Source organism: Crinia signifera, chromosome 6, assembly GCF_055691185.1.
Source record: "Crinia signifera chromosome 6, ASM5569118v1, whole genome shotgun sequence".
NCBI classification, from domain to species: Eukaryota; Metazoa; Chordata; class Amphibia; order Anura; family Myobatrachidae; genus Crinia; species Crinia signifera.
This window is the reverse complement of record NC_139222.1, coordinates 223,083,464-223,097,393: the sequence shown is the minus strand read 5'-3', so window position 1 is coordinate 223,097,393 and position 13,930 is coordinate 223,083,464. Positions and strand designations below refer to the sequence as shown.

Genomic DNA, 13,930 nt, shown 5'->3' with positions numbered 1-13,930 from the left:
GCATCCATTGTAGGCACCAAAAACCACCCAGAAGATAGATATCCACCTGTTTCAGTGGAGTTTACAATTTATAGGTCAGCTGTTGTGGATCCAGCAATTTGTTCATCTCTAGTCTGGAAAATGTTTAAAAACCGGAGCTTGTCAATATCATTCCAGATCTTAGGACACATAGCACCCACCCAATCACAAGAGTTTTTATGTCTTATTGGTATTAGCTAGTCATTACAGTAACATATGTCATGTGTGGTCTAATGAATTGCTAGTAGAAAAACATTGTCCCAGTATTGAGGCTATTAAATGGTGAAAATATTTGCTCATAAAATAATTATTATCTCAATTTGGAAGTCTTAGGCTACAAAGCTCATTTGCAAACACTGGACAGTTTGAGAAAGCTGTAAAATAATACACTGTACTGCACAATTGTTAAGTGTCTGAACAAAACTAGGATATAAATAGTTTGGTGCCTTTACCTCCCACATGCGATTTGTGTAACAACACTTCCCATGAGCTCGAACACTTTCCTAGGGTTGATTTCATTGTTTGTAGAGTTGTGACCAAGCTGTCCATATCCTCCAGCTCCAAAAGTAAAAACGCCACCCTCCTAAATAAAACAGTTATTACAATTACTGCCACCTAAACTGGAAATGGGTCACTTCACAGGAAAATACAAAGAACAACAATACCTCACAAAGCCACTAGAACTGGGGGCTTGTCACGTACCCAGTCATTTTACTGACTAGTGATGTTTACTGGATGGAAGTTAAATCATACTTTAATCTACTGAAAATTCACATAGTGTAGGATCTAGCGCACAATGTCCATCTTTAGGCAGGCAGAGTCAATGAACCAGAGTGCAAGGTCTGTTTCTGGGCCTTCTGTCCACCCACACACACACACACACACACACACACACACACACACACACCACACGCACAGTATAATGCTAACTGACTGCATTTTCCTACAGACCAAAAAAACATTGATAGGTCTGATCAGCTTCTTATCAGCAACAGTGGTCTTTACAAGTCCACATACGTTTCCATTTGCAGTCAATGATGTAATTGGTTATCAATAGCACAGTGTGTGTATGGGGTACTTCATACAGGAAACAACACCAAATTCATTCACAAGGAGACGTAAGATGGTTTAGCTTCTACAGAATGTGCTACAAAATGAGAACATTAATACAATATACAGAGAAAGATAAAAGACTCAGCTAAAAACGTAACAAAATGGATGAAGAAGATTAGACTGTATAAAGTTCCCATACATTTGGTATTCTCTATGTCGGTAGTAGTAGACTGTACCTTTGTAAGTGCGGCAGTATGATCTTCGCCACAGCATATATGTACAATTTTCTGAGAACGTAACGACTTGAGAAGACATGGAACGGATCTGTCTGCAGAAAAGAAAGTATGTTTTGAAAATGGTGAATCCACACAGAATAGCCAAGTGTTCTCAAGAAAGCATGGGGTGGTGGTGGGGGAGAATTACTTGGGTTCAAAGAATTTCTAGTTTAAGGCAAACTCAAAATTGCTATATTAGTACTTGGCAGATATAAAATACAGTAAAGCTGGTAGGGGGATTGTGTCATTTAAATGAGGGTACTATGCTTCTGCAGGTAGAAGAAACCATAGTACTTATCTGGACACGTAATAAGATTAATGCAATTCTACATTTACTACATAATTCAAACTTATGCGATAACCCATCTTTTCTGGCTCATGAGCCCAGCATTAGAGGGATTATACTCATCCTTTCCCTGACCCCCCCCCTCCCCCGCCCACAGCCTAACCCCCCTCCGGTAGCCTAATTCTAACACCCCCTGATAGTGCATAAACCCAACTCTCCTACCCCACCGCCTAAACATAATTCAGCATGCCCCGCACCTTAACCCTAACCCCCCTTCTAACTGCCTAACCCTTGCCCCCCTGACAGCGGCTATACCTAAATTCCCAGCCTAACGCTAAACCGCTCCGCATACTGATGATCAGGTTGGTGCTCCAGCACTGGTCTTCTGCCCGCTAGTTGGGATGTCAATGTCGGTATTTTAAATGTTGACATTCCAACCGCTGCGATGCTGACCACCATCCCAAAGTGACTAAAACAAGGGTGGAACCTTCACGCTAAATCTGCATCGCGCACACCATTGCTGACAATTAAATAGCATTATTAGCACTTCATTGACTGTGCAGAACAGGCAAGATAAAACATTTTTTGTATAAATTACCACTTTCATCATTAAGACCAAGCTGACCAAATTTGTTTCGTCCCCAACCAAAAATAGCTCCTGAAAGTGTTAGAGCAAAACTGTGAGCTCCCCCAGCGGAAATCTGGTAAAACGGGATCCCTGATAATGACTTAAGGTGTTTGGGTGCTGCGTCTTTCTTCAGTTCACAGCCCAATCCAAGCTGGCCATATCGGTTATCTCCCCAGGCATAGATTTCACTTTCTGCAGGATAAAACAAAAATAATAAACTGAAATACATTAAAAAAAAAAAACATACCACAAAGGAGTGGGACGGAAGTAATACTATGTTTAACTCATTACCTTTAGAGAGTGCTAGGGAGTGATGATGGCCACAGGACACCTGCACAATATGTATATCAGACAAACTCTTTATATTTCTAGGGAAAACAAAAATTGTATTTAAAACAAGGAATGTAACATGGGTTTCATAAGCTTCATTTGTTGGGGTCATTGTATTATAGAAATAACTGTAGCTGCTAAGGAGTGTATTCAATGTGGCCGGCAAGGGGGTTAAACGGCAGGGATCACCAAAAACAAGCGATCCTCCCTGTTTAAACCCAGCGCCGGCCGCTCACCCTATTCTACGTGTCAGGGAAATCCTCGCTGTCAGAGGACAATGAGGATTCCCCCAAACAGCGGCTAATGCAGGGAGCCCGCTGCATTTAGCCGCAAGCCTCGCTGTTTTAACAGCCACATACGGCGTTTCCCCCTCACTACAAAAACCTAGCAAGGGGGAATCGGCATGTGCAGGGGGTCAGTTGAATACTGATCCTGCGAGCTGTGACAATCAAGTAACAACTACAATTCCCCCCTACACACCGCTGTGTGCTACTCACATTACTGGTCAAGACAGTAAGACAATCTGACAGTTAGTAAAGGACATTGCCGTTAGTCAGCTAATATCACCATTTGTCGAACATTGGGCCAGATGTATTGGGCCTTGCGAAGAGAAACTGGAGATAAAGTGATAGGAGATAACGCACCAGCCAATCAGCTGTGTTTGAAATGACAGTTGGGAGTTGATTTGGTGGTGCGTTATCTCCTCCCACTTTATCTCCAATTTAATCTCTTCACCAGGCTTAATACATCTGCACCATTATCGGTTAATACTAAATTAAAAATAGCAAATTTCGGTACTTATGTAGTATCTGGGCGTCCGATTTTATGATTGTATGCCTTACCTTAAGGCATACAATCAGATGCGATGCGATTCGATTTTGCATAGGATTCAATGTTAAGAAGGTTCATTTCCCCACTATCCAAGTGGGCATAGAGTTGATTTTATATAGCGTGGCGAGCGCAGCGAGCCCCCGAGCCCGAAGCGTGGCGAGCGAAGAGAGCCCCGCGAGGGGACGCATATTTCTTAAAAAGTATTCTGTGTACGCTCGCCACGCTTCGGGCTCGGTGGCTCGCTACGCTCGCCACAGGTTTATATCCAACTCCATGCCCACTTGGATAGTGGGGAAAGGAAAAGGACCCCTTTTTCCCATTGAATTCTATGTTAAAATGGACTCAGACCATTTTAACATTGAATCCTATGGAAAAATCTTGACCATTGCATCGCATACGATTTGGTCGCATGCGATGCGATGCGATCCGATTTCTAATACGGACGCCCAGATACTACATAAGTACCCAAATTTCTACCCATATGCAGAGTTTGAAATGTGTTTGAATACGGCTGAAATCAGTGCTTTTTATGTATGAAAAAAAGGTGCCAGTACTCACCCATAGATACAACGTGATAAAAGATTAATAGTACCTCATACACTGGATAATAAAGTGTTTTCATTTCTGAAATGATTTCGCTGATTTCTTATTGCTTCCAATACTAGTAATAACAATTAAAATTGAGAACAAAATGAAGGTGCTGGTACTGTGTAGCCCTGTGATTACCATCTCAAATAGACACTGACAGCAGTATCAGCATATGTGTCTGGATAATGTCAAACACGTGTTCCGCCAGCATGTTGCTATAACAAGGATTTATATACAACACGCACACATTTACTACCTGCTGCTAAACCGCATATACCCTCTGATAGTAGTGGAAGCAGCTACCTGGCAAAGTGCTTGTAACAAAAATAAAAGCCTGTCCAGCCACAGGCTTGTGTAAATGACAGAATCATGAAATCTGCATAGGCGCAGTTCTGGGCAAAATCAGAGCGACTTCCCACAAGCTACTGTCAATGCCTAATTTTTCCCAGCATATAATTTCCATAATTATAATTATAATCATGCCCACTAAATTAATATAGTCTGAGATAAATATTATTGATATCTCATAAGTAAGGAAAAGATTGAATATTAATTTACATATTTTTAGATTCACATATAATGTCATGTTTGGACTCCAAAGGTGCGAAATTATAATAACTGTCAGATGACAGTTATTAGAATTCCATATCACATTGCAGAGAAATATTACAATGGATATTGTTAGTAGTAGCATATTCTTAAACCAGCATTAGAAATGAAGTCATTTACATTTCCCATTCACCAGCTAACTAAGCCAGTCACAAGATACAGCAAACAAAGGGGCGTGTCTATCTAGAGAAACCAGGTGAATGAATAGATTCTCCCCTCCCCCGAGAGTTCTCTTAAAAAAAAGCAAGAGAGAATCAAATAGTTCAGTGTGTGTTTGTAGCAGCAGACGAAAGGAGCGATGGGACTGAACTCGCCAGGACATGATTGAGGAATAAGTACCAAATGTTTAATTTTCTGTGTATCAGGCATGGCTCGGAATATTGATAAGGGATAGAGCTTATTCATGAGAGTATGGTCAGGTATGGAGTGTTGAAGGTCTGAGAAGGTCAAATGATTGGAAGGTATGTGAAACGTGACTGTAAGAGATAAAGTAATGATTGGAATCTGATATATATATATAGGTATGTGTAGCTGTTATGAATGTGAGTAAGGATAGGCTTAAATTGGTAGATATAGCCGTGTACGTTTACATGTGGACAAAGTGAGGCCTAATCCTGCTGCTGCCATGTGGCAAAGCAAAGGCCTAGGTCCTGGATCTTTTGTATGCAAGGAGTGTAAATAGCTTCTTTTTGTTTGCTATGTGCCACTGTATGTCCAAGTGTGATTGCGGAAAGGCTTTTAAAGTATATTGTCTGGCTAGATTATCTAGATATTCGGATGTGACTTTGAGAAACATGTGCTGTGAGGGTAGTTCACTATTGTCTGGATTCTTGGTGTTTGAATGCATGTGTAAGGCTATGCAAGAACAGAGTGTGAGTGCTTTGTGTGGTGTCCAGTGAGAGTGTCTGGATAGACTATCTGATGGAGCCTACATAGTATATAACAAATGTGGATAGCGTGATGCTCGGATGGTGTGTGTGTAATAGCTTGTGATGTGATTGTGATGTGATTGGTCCTTGGATTGTGTGGTACTATTTAGGTGTTTTGTACAGAAGTACATTGTAGCTTAAATGATATTCAATTGTGTATGCTGCAGGTAAAGTGTGTTTGCTGAATATGCGAGTTATATTCAGGATCGTGAGTATCGTGTAAATGCAGGTTAGAGGTTAATTTGGAATAAATGTTGTGAATAGAAATATGAAAGTACAGTCAGTTTATGTGTGATCGCCAGGCGGAAGTTATTAGTCTTTAGTTAAGGTTCCTTTGTCTGCTATGTAGTGGAATCTAAAATGGCCGACAATAAGGTTCCTTTGTGTGCCATGCGGCAGTACACAAAATGGCGGACACAAAGACTTGGTAACACAAAATGGCTGCTTCATAGCCACGCCCCCTCCCGCGCTATAATTCACATACACATTATACATCACTGAGGTTAGCTTTATTTAAGGATGCTGGAGCAATAATCGTTATTATGTATAATACCTGTATTGTTATATTTTGTGATCCATGATACAGTTTCATCAGTTTACATTCATAAATAATATTCATTGGTTATAAATCTGGACATTCAATTATTGGTTGCGTGCGAAATGAATAAATTAGATAGACTTTGCATATATAAATAAATGTACTTCAATAGATGGGGTGCTCGTCATGGGATATTATATACTTAAAGATATGCAATATTATGCAGATTTGAGCCAATCAGCAAGGGAGGGATCACATATAGAATAGAAATAATTATTTTAAATTTTTCAGTTTTGTTTTGGGTTTTTTCTAATGCTGATAGTCCAGGCCTGCATATGCATAATCTGTAAGATACTAATTTGAACTTTGGGACAAAAGGAAAAACATTTATTTATATTTAAATACCAAGATGCGATTCTATAAGTATATTTGTTATAATAATTTGTTTTCTCACATGCGATGTTATCCCCTTTTGATGTTTATCTTTTAAATAATAGTCAGATATGATTAGCAAGGGCTGTTTCAGGTTGAATTGTTTTTTTTTAAATTTGAAGTGTTTTATAAGCAGTGCAAATTTTAAATAAATGCACATCTTTTATAAGTGCAGCAGAAGCAGATTATAAGGGAATAATGTATAGCCATAAATTGCAGGTATTTTACTGCAGACCATCTCAACCTGAGAAAGCCATTGTATAATTGTATGCTGCAAAGAACTCTGGGTAAAAATGCTATTTCTACTAAATAAATTTATTTTATTTTTAGTATACCTTTCAACATATGGTAATGAGAATAGTGGGCAAGATGGCTAAGAGTGTTTAATGGTAAACTTTCATTCCCATAATTGATAGGATTGAGTCATAAGTATTTTTGCTTTAGAAAGATAAAAGCAGAGAGAGATAAAATACCAGTCAATAGAAAAAAATCAAGTACAGTTAAAAATCAACAAATTCCAAGCAGTATGAAATTTGAATGTTACTCTGAGGTATTAAATTTGAAACTGAAACTAATGGTTATCAAGTATGATATATAACATTTTTTCTTTTTTTTTTTATTTCAGGCTAAAAGACAGATTTCCCCTAAGCATATAACAACATGCAAAGAAAGATTTGTTAATTTTAAAAGAACCAGCCAGCGGGTATTTAGATGTAAATTAAGGTGTTGAGACAATAGATTTAACCTTGAAATTTAGACAAAGCAATTTCTCTTAGAAAGGGGGCATTTGAATAGGATTGATTTATTTGCTTTCTCTCTCAACAGCAACTGTAGTTTCAATAGTTCACAATAGAAACAAAAGTTTTTTTCTCCTGTTATGATCTGTTACCCCAAATGCATAAGTGCATGAAAATTGGTAAGAGGTATTGTACTGTGTGGAGTTTGTGCCTGTTAAGAGTAAAATTGCATTTGTTTTCCCCTGTGAATGTGAGATATCTACAGTATTGTAAGAGGTGTTAAATTCATAGTGCCATATCCTTGCAAACCACAAATGTTATAGAAAGAGTGTGCTATTGGGATTTCTTGAATAGTTAAGTTAAATAGAAGTGCAAATATGTTTGCAAAGTATGCAAAAGAAGGCGGGACTCGGACACATGGGTGTCAACGTCTGCCGCTCAGAGAGACACTGTTTGCGTGATGGACACATGTGCGGGCGCATGTGATTGCCTAGGTACGCTGTACAGGTAAAGGCCCAATGATGGGTAGTGATAATTAATTGTGTGATAATTACAATTCATAAATTGAGTAAGACTCCTGTTGAGTTACAAACAGGATTCTTTTATTATTGATCAAAATTCAAGAAATTCACATGGTATTGATTAAATTCCCATTGATAGTCAAGGGAACACTCGTGTGACATCCAGTAGAAGAGCTGCCGACCATGGGATCTTTCTGTACAGAAATATAGATAGTAATGTTAAAGTGAATGGTACCCAGATGTAGAAATTCCTGGAAGGTGAAAGGATTGCCCTTAGCGCTAAGGATTGTGTGTTGAAATAGGACACACGGGGGATACGCGACGACGTACGAGTCGAAGTACCCATTTTACTGCCCCTTCCGTCGACCTACCTATTTTGGTCTACCGGAAGGGTATAGGAGCGAAAATCGGAACTTCGAATTCCGCTGAGCTCCTCCAGTTTCTGGGGGCACAGGAAAACAAGTTTGTTGTGCCCTGGAGAGACTGGCCGCGCCTTGTAGGTCAACTAGAAGTTCGCTGCTAGTTGAGAGCTTGGTGATTGAGTATCAATGCCTCGTAGCCTTCGCACCTCACTTGATTGTGGGGATGTTCTAGGACGCTGAGAAGTGAGTGTTTGGGGAGCTCTCAGATAAGTAATGCCCCACCGGGATCTACTAGCTGTGAACGTTTATTCCTGTGATTATGGGTAATAACGGGTCACACAGTGATAACGTGATACGTAGGGATGGAGATGTCAGATAGACATACAGGTGAGTAATGCAGTAACTCACCACAAGATATAGATAGTAGAATTTCCAGGTACTGACAGCTCCGAACCGGATGAATTACACAATAAGAATTGAAAAATGTCTGCTCTCATCAACGCGAGGTAAGAAGAGGCATAGTGTTTGTTTAAAACTGTGGTATAGGAAAATGGCAATGGGAAGAGTGATAATAAAAGTGCAATTAGACTGTTAATGCAGAATAGCAATACCCCCCCCCATTCATATATAATGGGACCAGTTATTCTAAAGTGTCTGATGTAATTGTGAAACTGACTAACCTATACCCTGTGTCAACTCCTTGTTAAGGATTATTAAGTGTTGACGTAATGTTCCAGACAGCTGTCATCTCCGAGACGAGAGAAGTCAAATGTAAGGCGGAGTCAAACAGCCAGAGAGGATGAGGTTTGTTTTTCCCAAGTGGTAAGAGAAGGTACAGTTGACGCCAAATTGACAGCTGGAGAAGTAGGTATACTGGTTTCACACTGACTCAGGTAATAAGTATTAAGATAACAAGATAAATTGAGAATGCCAAAATTGTATTTGAAATTAATTACATCCCCAGGTTAATAACTGCTGTAGGTATAGAGAAGCAGAGATGTCGCACACATGAAGAACTGAAGCAAACAAGACTCCTAAACTTTCTTTCTCCCCTTTTTAACAAATAGATTAAAGATTTAAATGTAGAACACAATATTACAGCAAACATATGAAGGTTTAGAAGATGGTAAGACATACAGGTATAAAACACGTGGAAAGGTAGAGAACAAGATAACATGTTCTATTCAAAGGAGTACTGCATACGATCCGCCCTCGGTACCAGGGTAACGACGTATAAGGAAATTTGTTTTTGAAACATGCTTGTTCATTACATGACATATAGTTCCCATGACACATATGTAGGTGAACACATAGGCATAGGGAAGTGGTTAAAAAGTTAATAGCCACCTAGTGGTGACTTGTATGTGGTGTAATTGTCAGTCCAGGTTCTTAGGAATCAGGTAAGGAGATAAGGAGAAATGGAAGTTAGTTTATACGTACTCTCTTTTGTTTGTTTGATTGTTATTGTTTGTTTTGATGGTTCTCAGAATCAGACATATGTCATGTAAGGTGTCTAACGATTTGTTTTTCTTTGTGTTGTTTAGTAAGCCGGAAAGAGCTGTGATTGGACCCGGTCAAATGTGACGCATTGGATTTGGAAACCCCTGTTGCTCCTAATTGCATGGAGAGCGTATGGACCTAACATTGAAAAAGTTTCATCCCCTAGACAACGAGATATATTACAGTGTTTTTAAATGAGATTTAAAAATCTCAAGATATTGATAGTGTTAGGTCCAGATGTCAAGTAACTGATAGTCCCTAGTGATTGGACAAGGGAAATGAGAGATCAAATATTGAAGCTGAATATCTCAGACTTCCTCTAGTCACATTTTTCCGAAGAAGAACACAGATTATCTGGCTCAGACAACTGTATTTGTAATATATGGAGTGATATAGAGGTTAAATTGAAAGAGTTTGGTAGTACAGGGTAGAAATACCCTTAAATAAATTAGAGCGCCACCTGGTGTCAAAAGACAGTAAGGCGAGGGTTAAACTATAGCACTCTAGAGTGTAGAAGCTTCACTGATGTGGGAGGCGGGATATTTTTAACGTTTGGGAAGTTCTTTCTGATTATGTCTCTGCAGGGAAACAAGTCGACGACAGAACTATCGGAAGTCTACAAGTGGATCGGATGGAATACAAGAAGCCAAGAATGGTAGGGAAAATAGGTAGAAATGCAAAAATATTGATACTTCTTTTTCCTACAGATGCAATGGATAAGAAGAGATGAGCCCAGCCGTAGACAGACGATGGTCCTCGAGATGACGACTTGGATACCGACAGATGACTGGACAGGAACCCAGCTAGAAAGCCCCAAGAGCCGACGAAATATACAAGCCGACCAAGAGAATGATGACCCCTAGACGACCCCACGTCGTGATGAGCAGAAGACCCACTAGAGACTTTCTTTGGCCCTTAGTTTAATGTCAAGAGACACTAGGAATGACCCAAAAGTGCGTTAGAACGGTTTTTGTCCCGGGAGGTCTAGCCGGGTTTTTAGTCCACTAACTGCACTAGGAGAAATGACTGTTCTCCACTCTTTCAGGAAATCTTTATAATACTCTGTTAAATTGTTTTTTTGTTATGTCATTCATCCATGTTTTCCCAGCATCCTTTGTAGGACATATGAAGGTTGTTCAACCCTGTACACCCTGCGGTAGGTAACACAACACCTATGCAGGAACACTACACCCACATAGACTACACATACACTCCCCAAATGTATCATTCAGTCGTGTGTGTCTGGGCTGTGGCCCTACAACTATTGTGAGGTCATGGTCTGGACATGCCGGCGTTAAGTAAATGCCCTCCCCCATTTATTATTAATCTCGGATTAAGCCATTGCGCAAAAATGATACATCCCCTTCTTTCTACACATACACATAAGTTCCACCCTTAAAAAAAACCTTTTTTTTATCAATGAAAAATATTTTTATGAAAAATATTGAAATTTTATGAATTATGAAAATTAATGCGGAAATTATGCATTATTAATGTGACAGTTTTATTTACTGTCAAATGGACGACTGTCAATGCCTAATTTTTCCCAGCATATAATTTCCATAATTATAATTATAATCATGCCCACTAAATTAATATAGTCTGAGATAAATATTATTGATATCTCATAAGTAAGGAAAAGATTGAATATTAATTTACATATTTTTAGATTCACATATAATGTCATGTTTGGACTCCAAAGGTGCGAAATTATAATAACTGTCAGATGACAGTTATTAGAATTCCATATCACATTGCAGAGAAATATTACAATGGATATTGTTAGTAGTAGCATATTCTTAAACCAGCATTAGAAATGAAGTCATTTACATTTCCCATTCACCAGCTAACTAAGCCAGTCACAAGATACAGCAAACAAAGGGGCGTGTCTATCTAGAGAAACCAGGTGAATGAATAGATTCTCCCCTCCCCCGAGAGTTCTCTTAAAAAAAAGCAAGAGAGAATCAAATAGTTCAGTGTGTGTTTGTAGCAGCAGACGAAAGGAGCGATGGGACTGAACTCGCCAGGACATGATTGAGGAATAAGTACCAAATGTTTAATTTTCTGTGTATCAGGCATGGCTCGGAATATTGATAAGGGATAGAGCTTATTCATGAGAGTATGGTCAGGTATGGAGTGTTGAAGGTCTGAGAAGGTCAAATGATTGGAAGGTATGTGAAACGAGACTGTAAGAGATAAAGTAATGATTGGAATCTGATATATATATATAGGTATGTGTAGCTGTTATGAATGTGAGTAAGGATAGGCTTAAATTGGTAGATATAGCCGTGTACGTTTACATGTGGACAAAGTGAGGCCTAATCCTGCTGCTGCCATGTGGCAAAGCAAAGGCCTAGGTCCTGGATCTTTTGTATGCAAGGAGTGTAAATAGCTTCTTTTTGTTTGCTATGTGCCACTGTATGTCCAAGTGTGATTGCGGAAAGGCTTTTAAAGTATATTGTCTGGCTAGATTATCTAGATATTCGGATGTGACTTTGAGAAACATGTGCTGTGAGGGTAGTTCACTATTGTCTGGATTCTTGGTGTTTGAATGCATGTGTAAGGCTATGCAAGAACAGAGTGCGAGTGCTTTGTGTGGTGTCCAGTGAGAGTGTCTGGATAGACTATCTGATGGAGCCTACATAGTATATAACAAATGTGGATAGCGTGATGCTCGGATGGTGTGTGTGTAATAGCTTGTGATGTGATTGTGATGTGATTGGTCCTTGGATTGTGTGGTACTATTTAGGTGTTTTGTACAGAAGTACATTGTAGCTTAAATGATATTCAATTGTGTATGCTGCAGGTAAAGTGTGTTTGCTGAATATGCGAGTTATATTCAGGATCGTGAGTATCGTGTAAATGCAGGTTAGAGGTTAATTTGGAATAAATGTTGTGAATAGAAATATGAAAGTACAGTCAGTTTATGTGTGATCGCCAGGCGGAAGTTATTAGTCTTTAGTTAAGGTTCCTTTGTCTGCTATGTAGTGGAATCTAAAATGGCCGACAATAAGGTTCCTTTGTGTGCCATGCGGCAGTACACAAAATGGCGGACACAAAGACTTGGTAACACAAAATGGCTGCTTCATAGCCACGCCCCCTCCCGCGCTATAATTCACATACACATTATACATCACTGAGGTTAGCTTTATTTAAGGATGCTGGAGCAATAATCGTTATTATGTATAATACCTGTATTGTTATATTTTGTGATCCATGATACAGTTTCATCAGTTTACATTCATAAATAATATTCATTGGTTATAAATCTGGACATTCAATTATTGGTTGCGTGCGAAATGAATAAATTAGATAGACATATATAAATAAATGTACTTCAACACTACACCATGCCAAGCCAAGTACCACCAATGCAGCTCAGATCAATAGAGCAGCAGGAGGCATCTACTTAATGTAGTTGCCGCCTGCTGCATTTATGCACACAGCTATCCAAGGAAGCAGTAGCAATAGCTACACCAACCATCTGAATTAGCCCCAATGTGAAAAAACCTAATCTGCCCCAGTGAGTGCATGTACAAATGAAACAAAGGAGTATATTCTTAGGGTTAGAATACAAGGAGGCGGGGTTAATGTTAGGCTGTGGAACGGAGAGCTAGGTGGAGAATAAGTATATTGCCCTTGGGATGCCATGTCTGTATTCTGACCGCCGGTCATACGTATGTATCCCATTTTATATATTGTATTGGTTACTTTGAAACTCTACGTTCCTACTTTATAATGTTGCCCTAAGCAGACATTCTATTTTATATGCATACAACAGCTACAAACAAACAGTCTATAAACCATTATGTTTCATATTATATCAATTATTGGACAAAACTTCATATAGTTACAGGTACTAAGAAATACTATTTTTATTTAGAAAATGATTTGTTTCAAGAAGCATGAAACTTAAATACAGATCACCTGCCAAAGCTTTATACAATATTTTTGCAACTGCAAGCAGACATTTATGGCAATGTAGTAATTATGGTTAGTGCATTACCTTGGTACCCGGACATATTCTTCTATCACATGAATACCTATCTGGCCATCCTTAGTTAGACCCCAAGAAAACACCTGGCCTTTGTCATTAAGTGCCAGAGTGTGCGCTTCCCCACACGAGACAGCAACAATATTCTGAGCATCAAGGGCACCGACTTGCTCTAGAAAAGGCAAAAGTAATATAATGATTGTAAGTACAGGGAAACATTTATATGCAGCTTACTGTACTTCACAGTTCCAATGTAGAAGAGGTAATGGAGAGTACTTAAATCACTGAGCATTCAGATT

At 39.1% G+C, this 13,930-nt stretch overlaps 1 protein-coding gene across 4 annotated transcripts in view; it reads right to left on the bottom strand.

The window, feature by feature from the left end:
- The window catches only part of HERC4 (HECT and RLD domain containing E3 ubiquitin protein ligase 4), a 303,379-nt gene that overhangs the window by 51,686 nt on the left and 237,763 nt on the right, over positions 1–13,930 (bottom strand). For all 4 annotated transcript variants that reach the window (XM_083148985.1, XM_083148984.1, XM_083148983.1 and 1 more), the window contains exons 3-7: positions 13,644–13,803; positions 2,552–2,628; positions 2,231–2,452; positions 1,308–1,399; positions 471–601 (exon numbers count right to left, since the gene is read on the bottom strand). In XM_083148985.1, the coding sequence (XP_083005111.1) occupies positions 471–601; positions 1,308–1,399; positions 2,231–2,452; positions 2,552–2,628; positions 13,644–13,803 (682 nt within the window). The remainder of the gene's footprint in view (positions 1–470; positions 602–1,307; positions 1,400–2,230; positions 2,453–2,551; positions 2,629–13,643; positions 13,804–13,930) is intronic.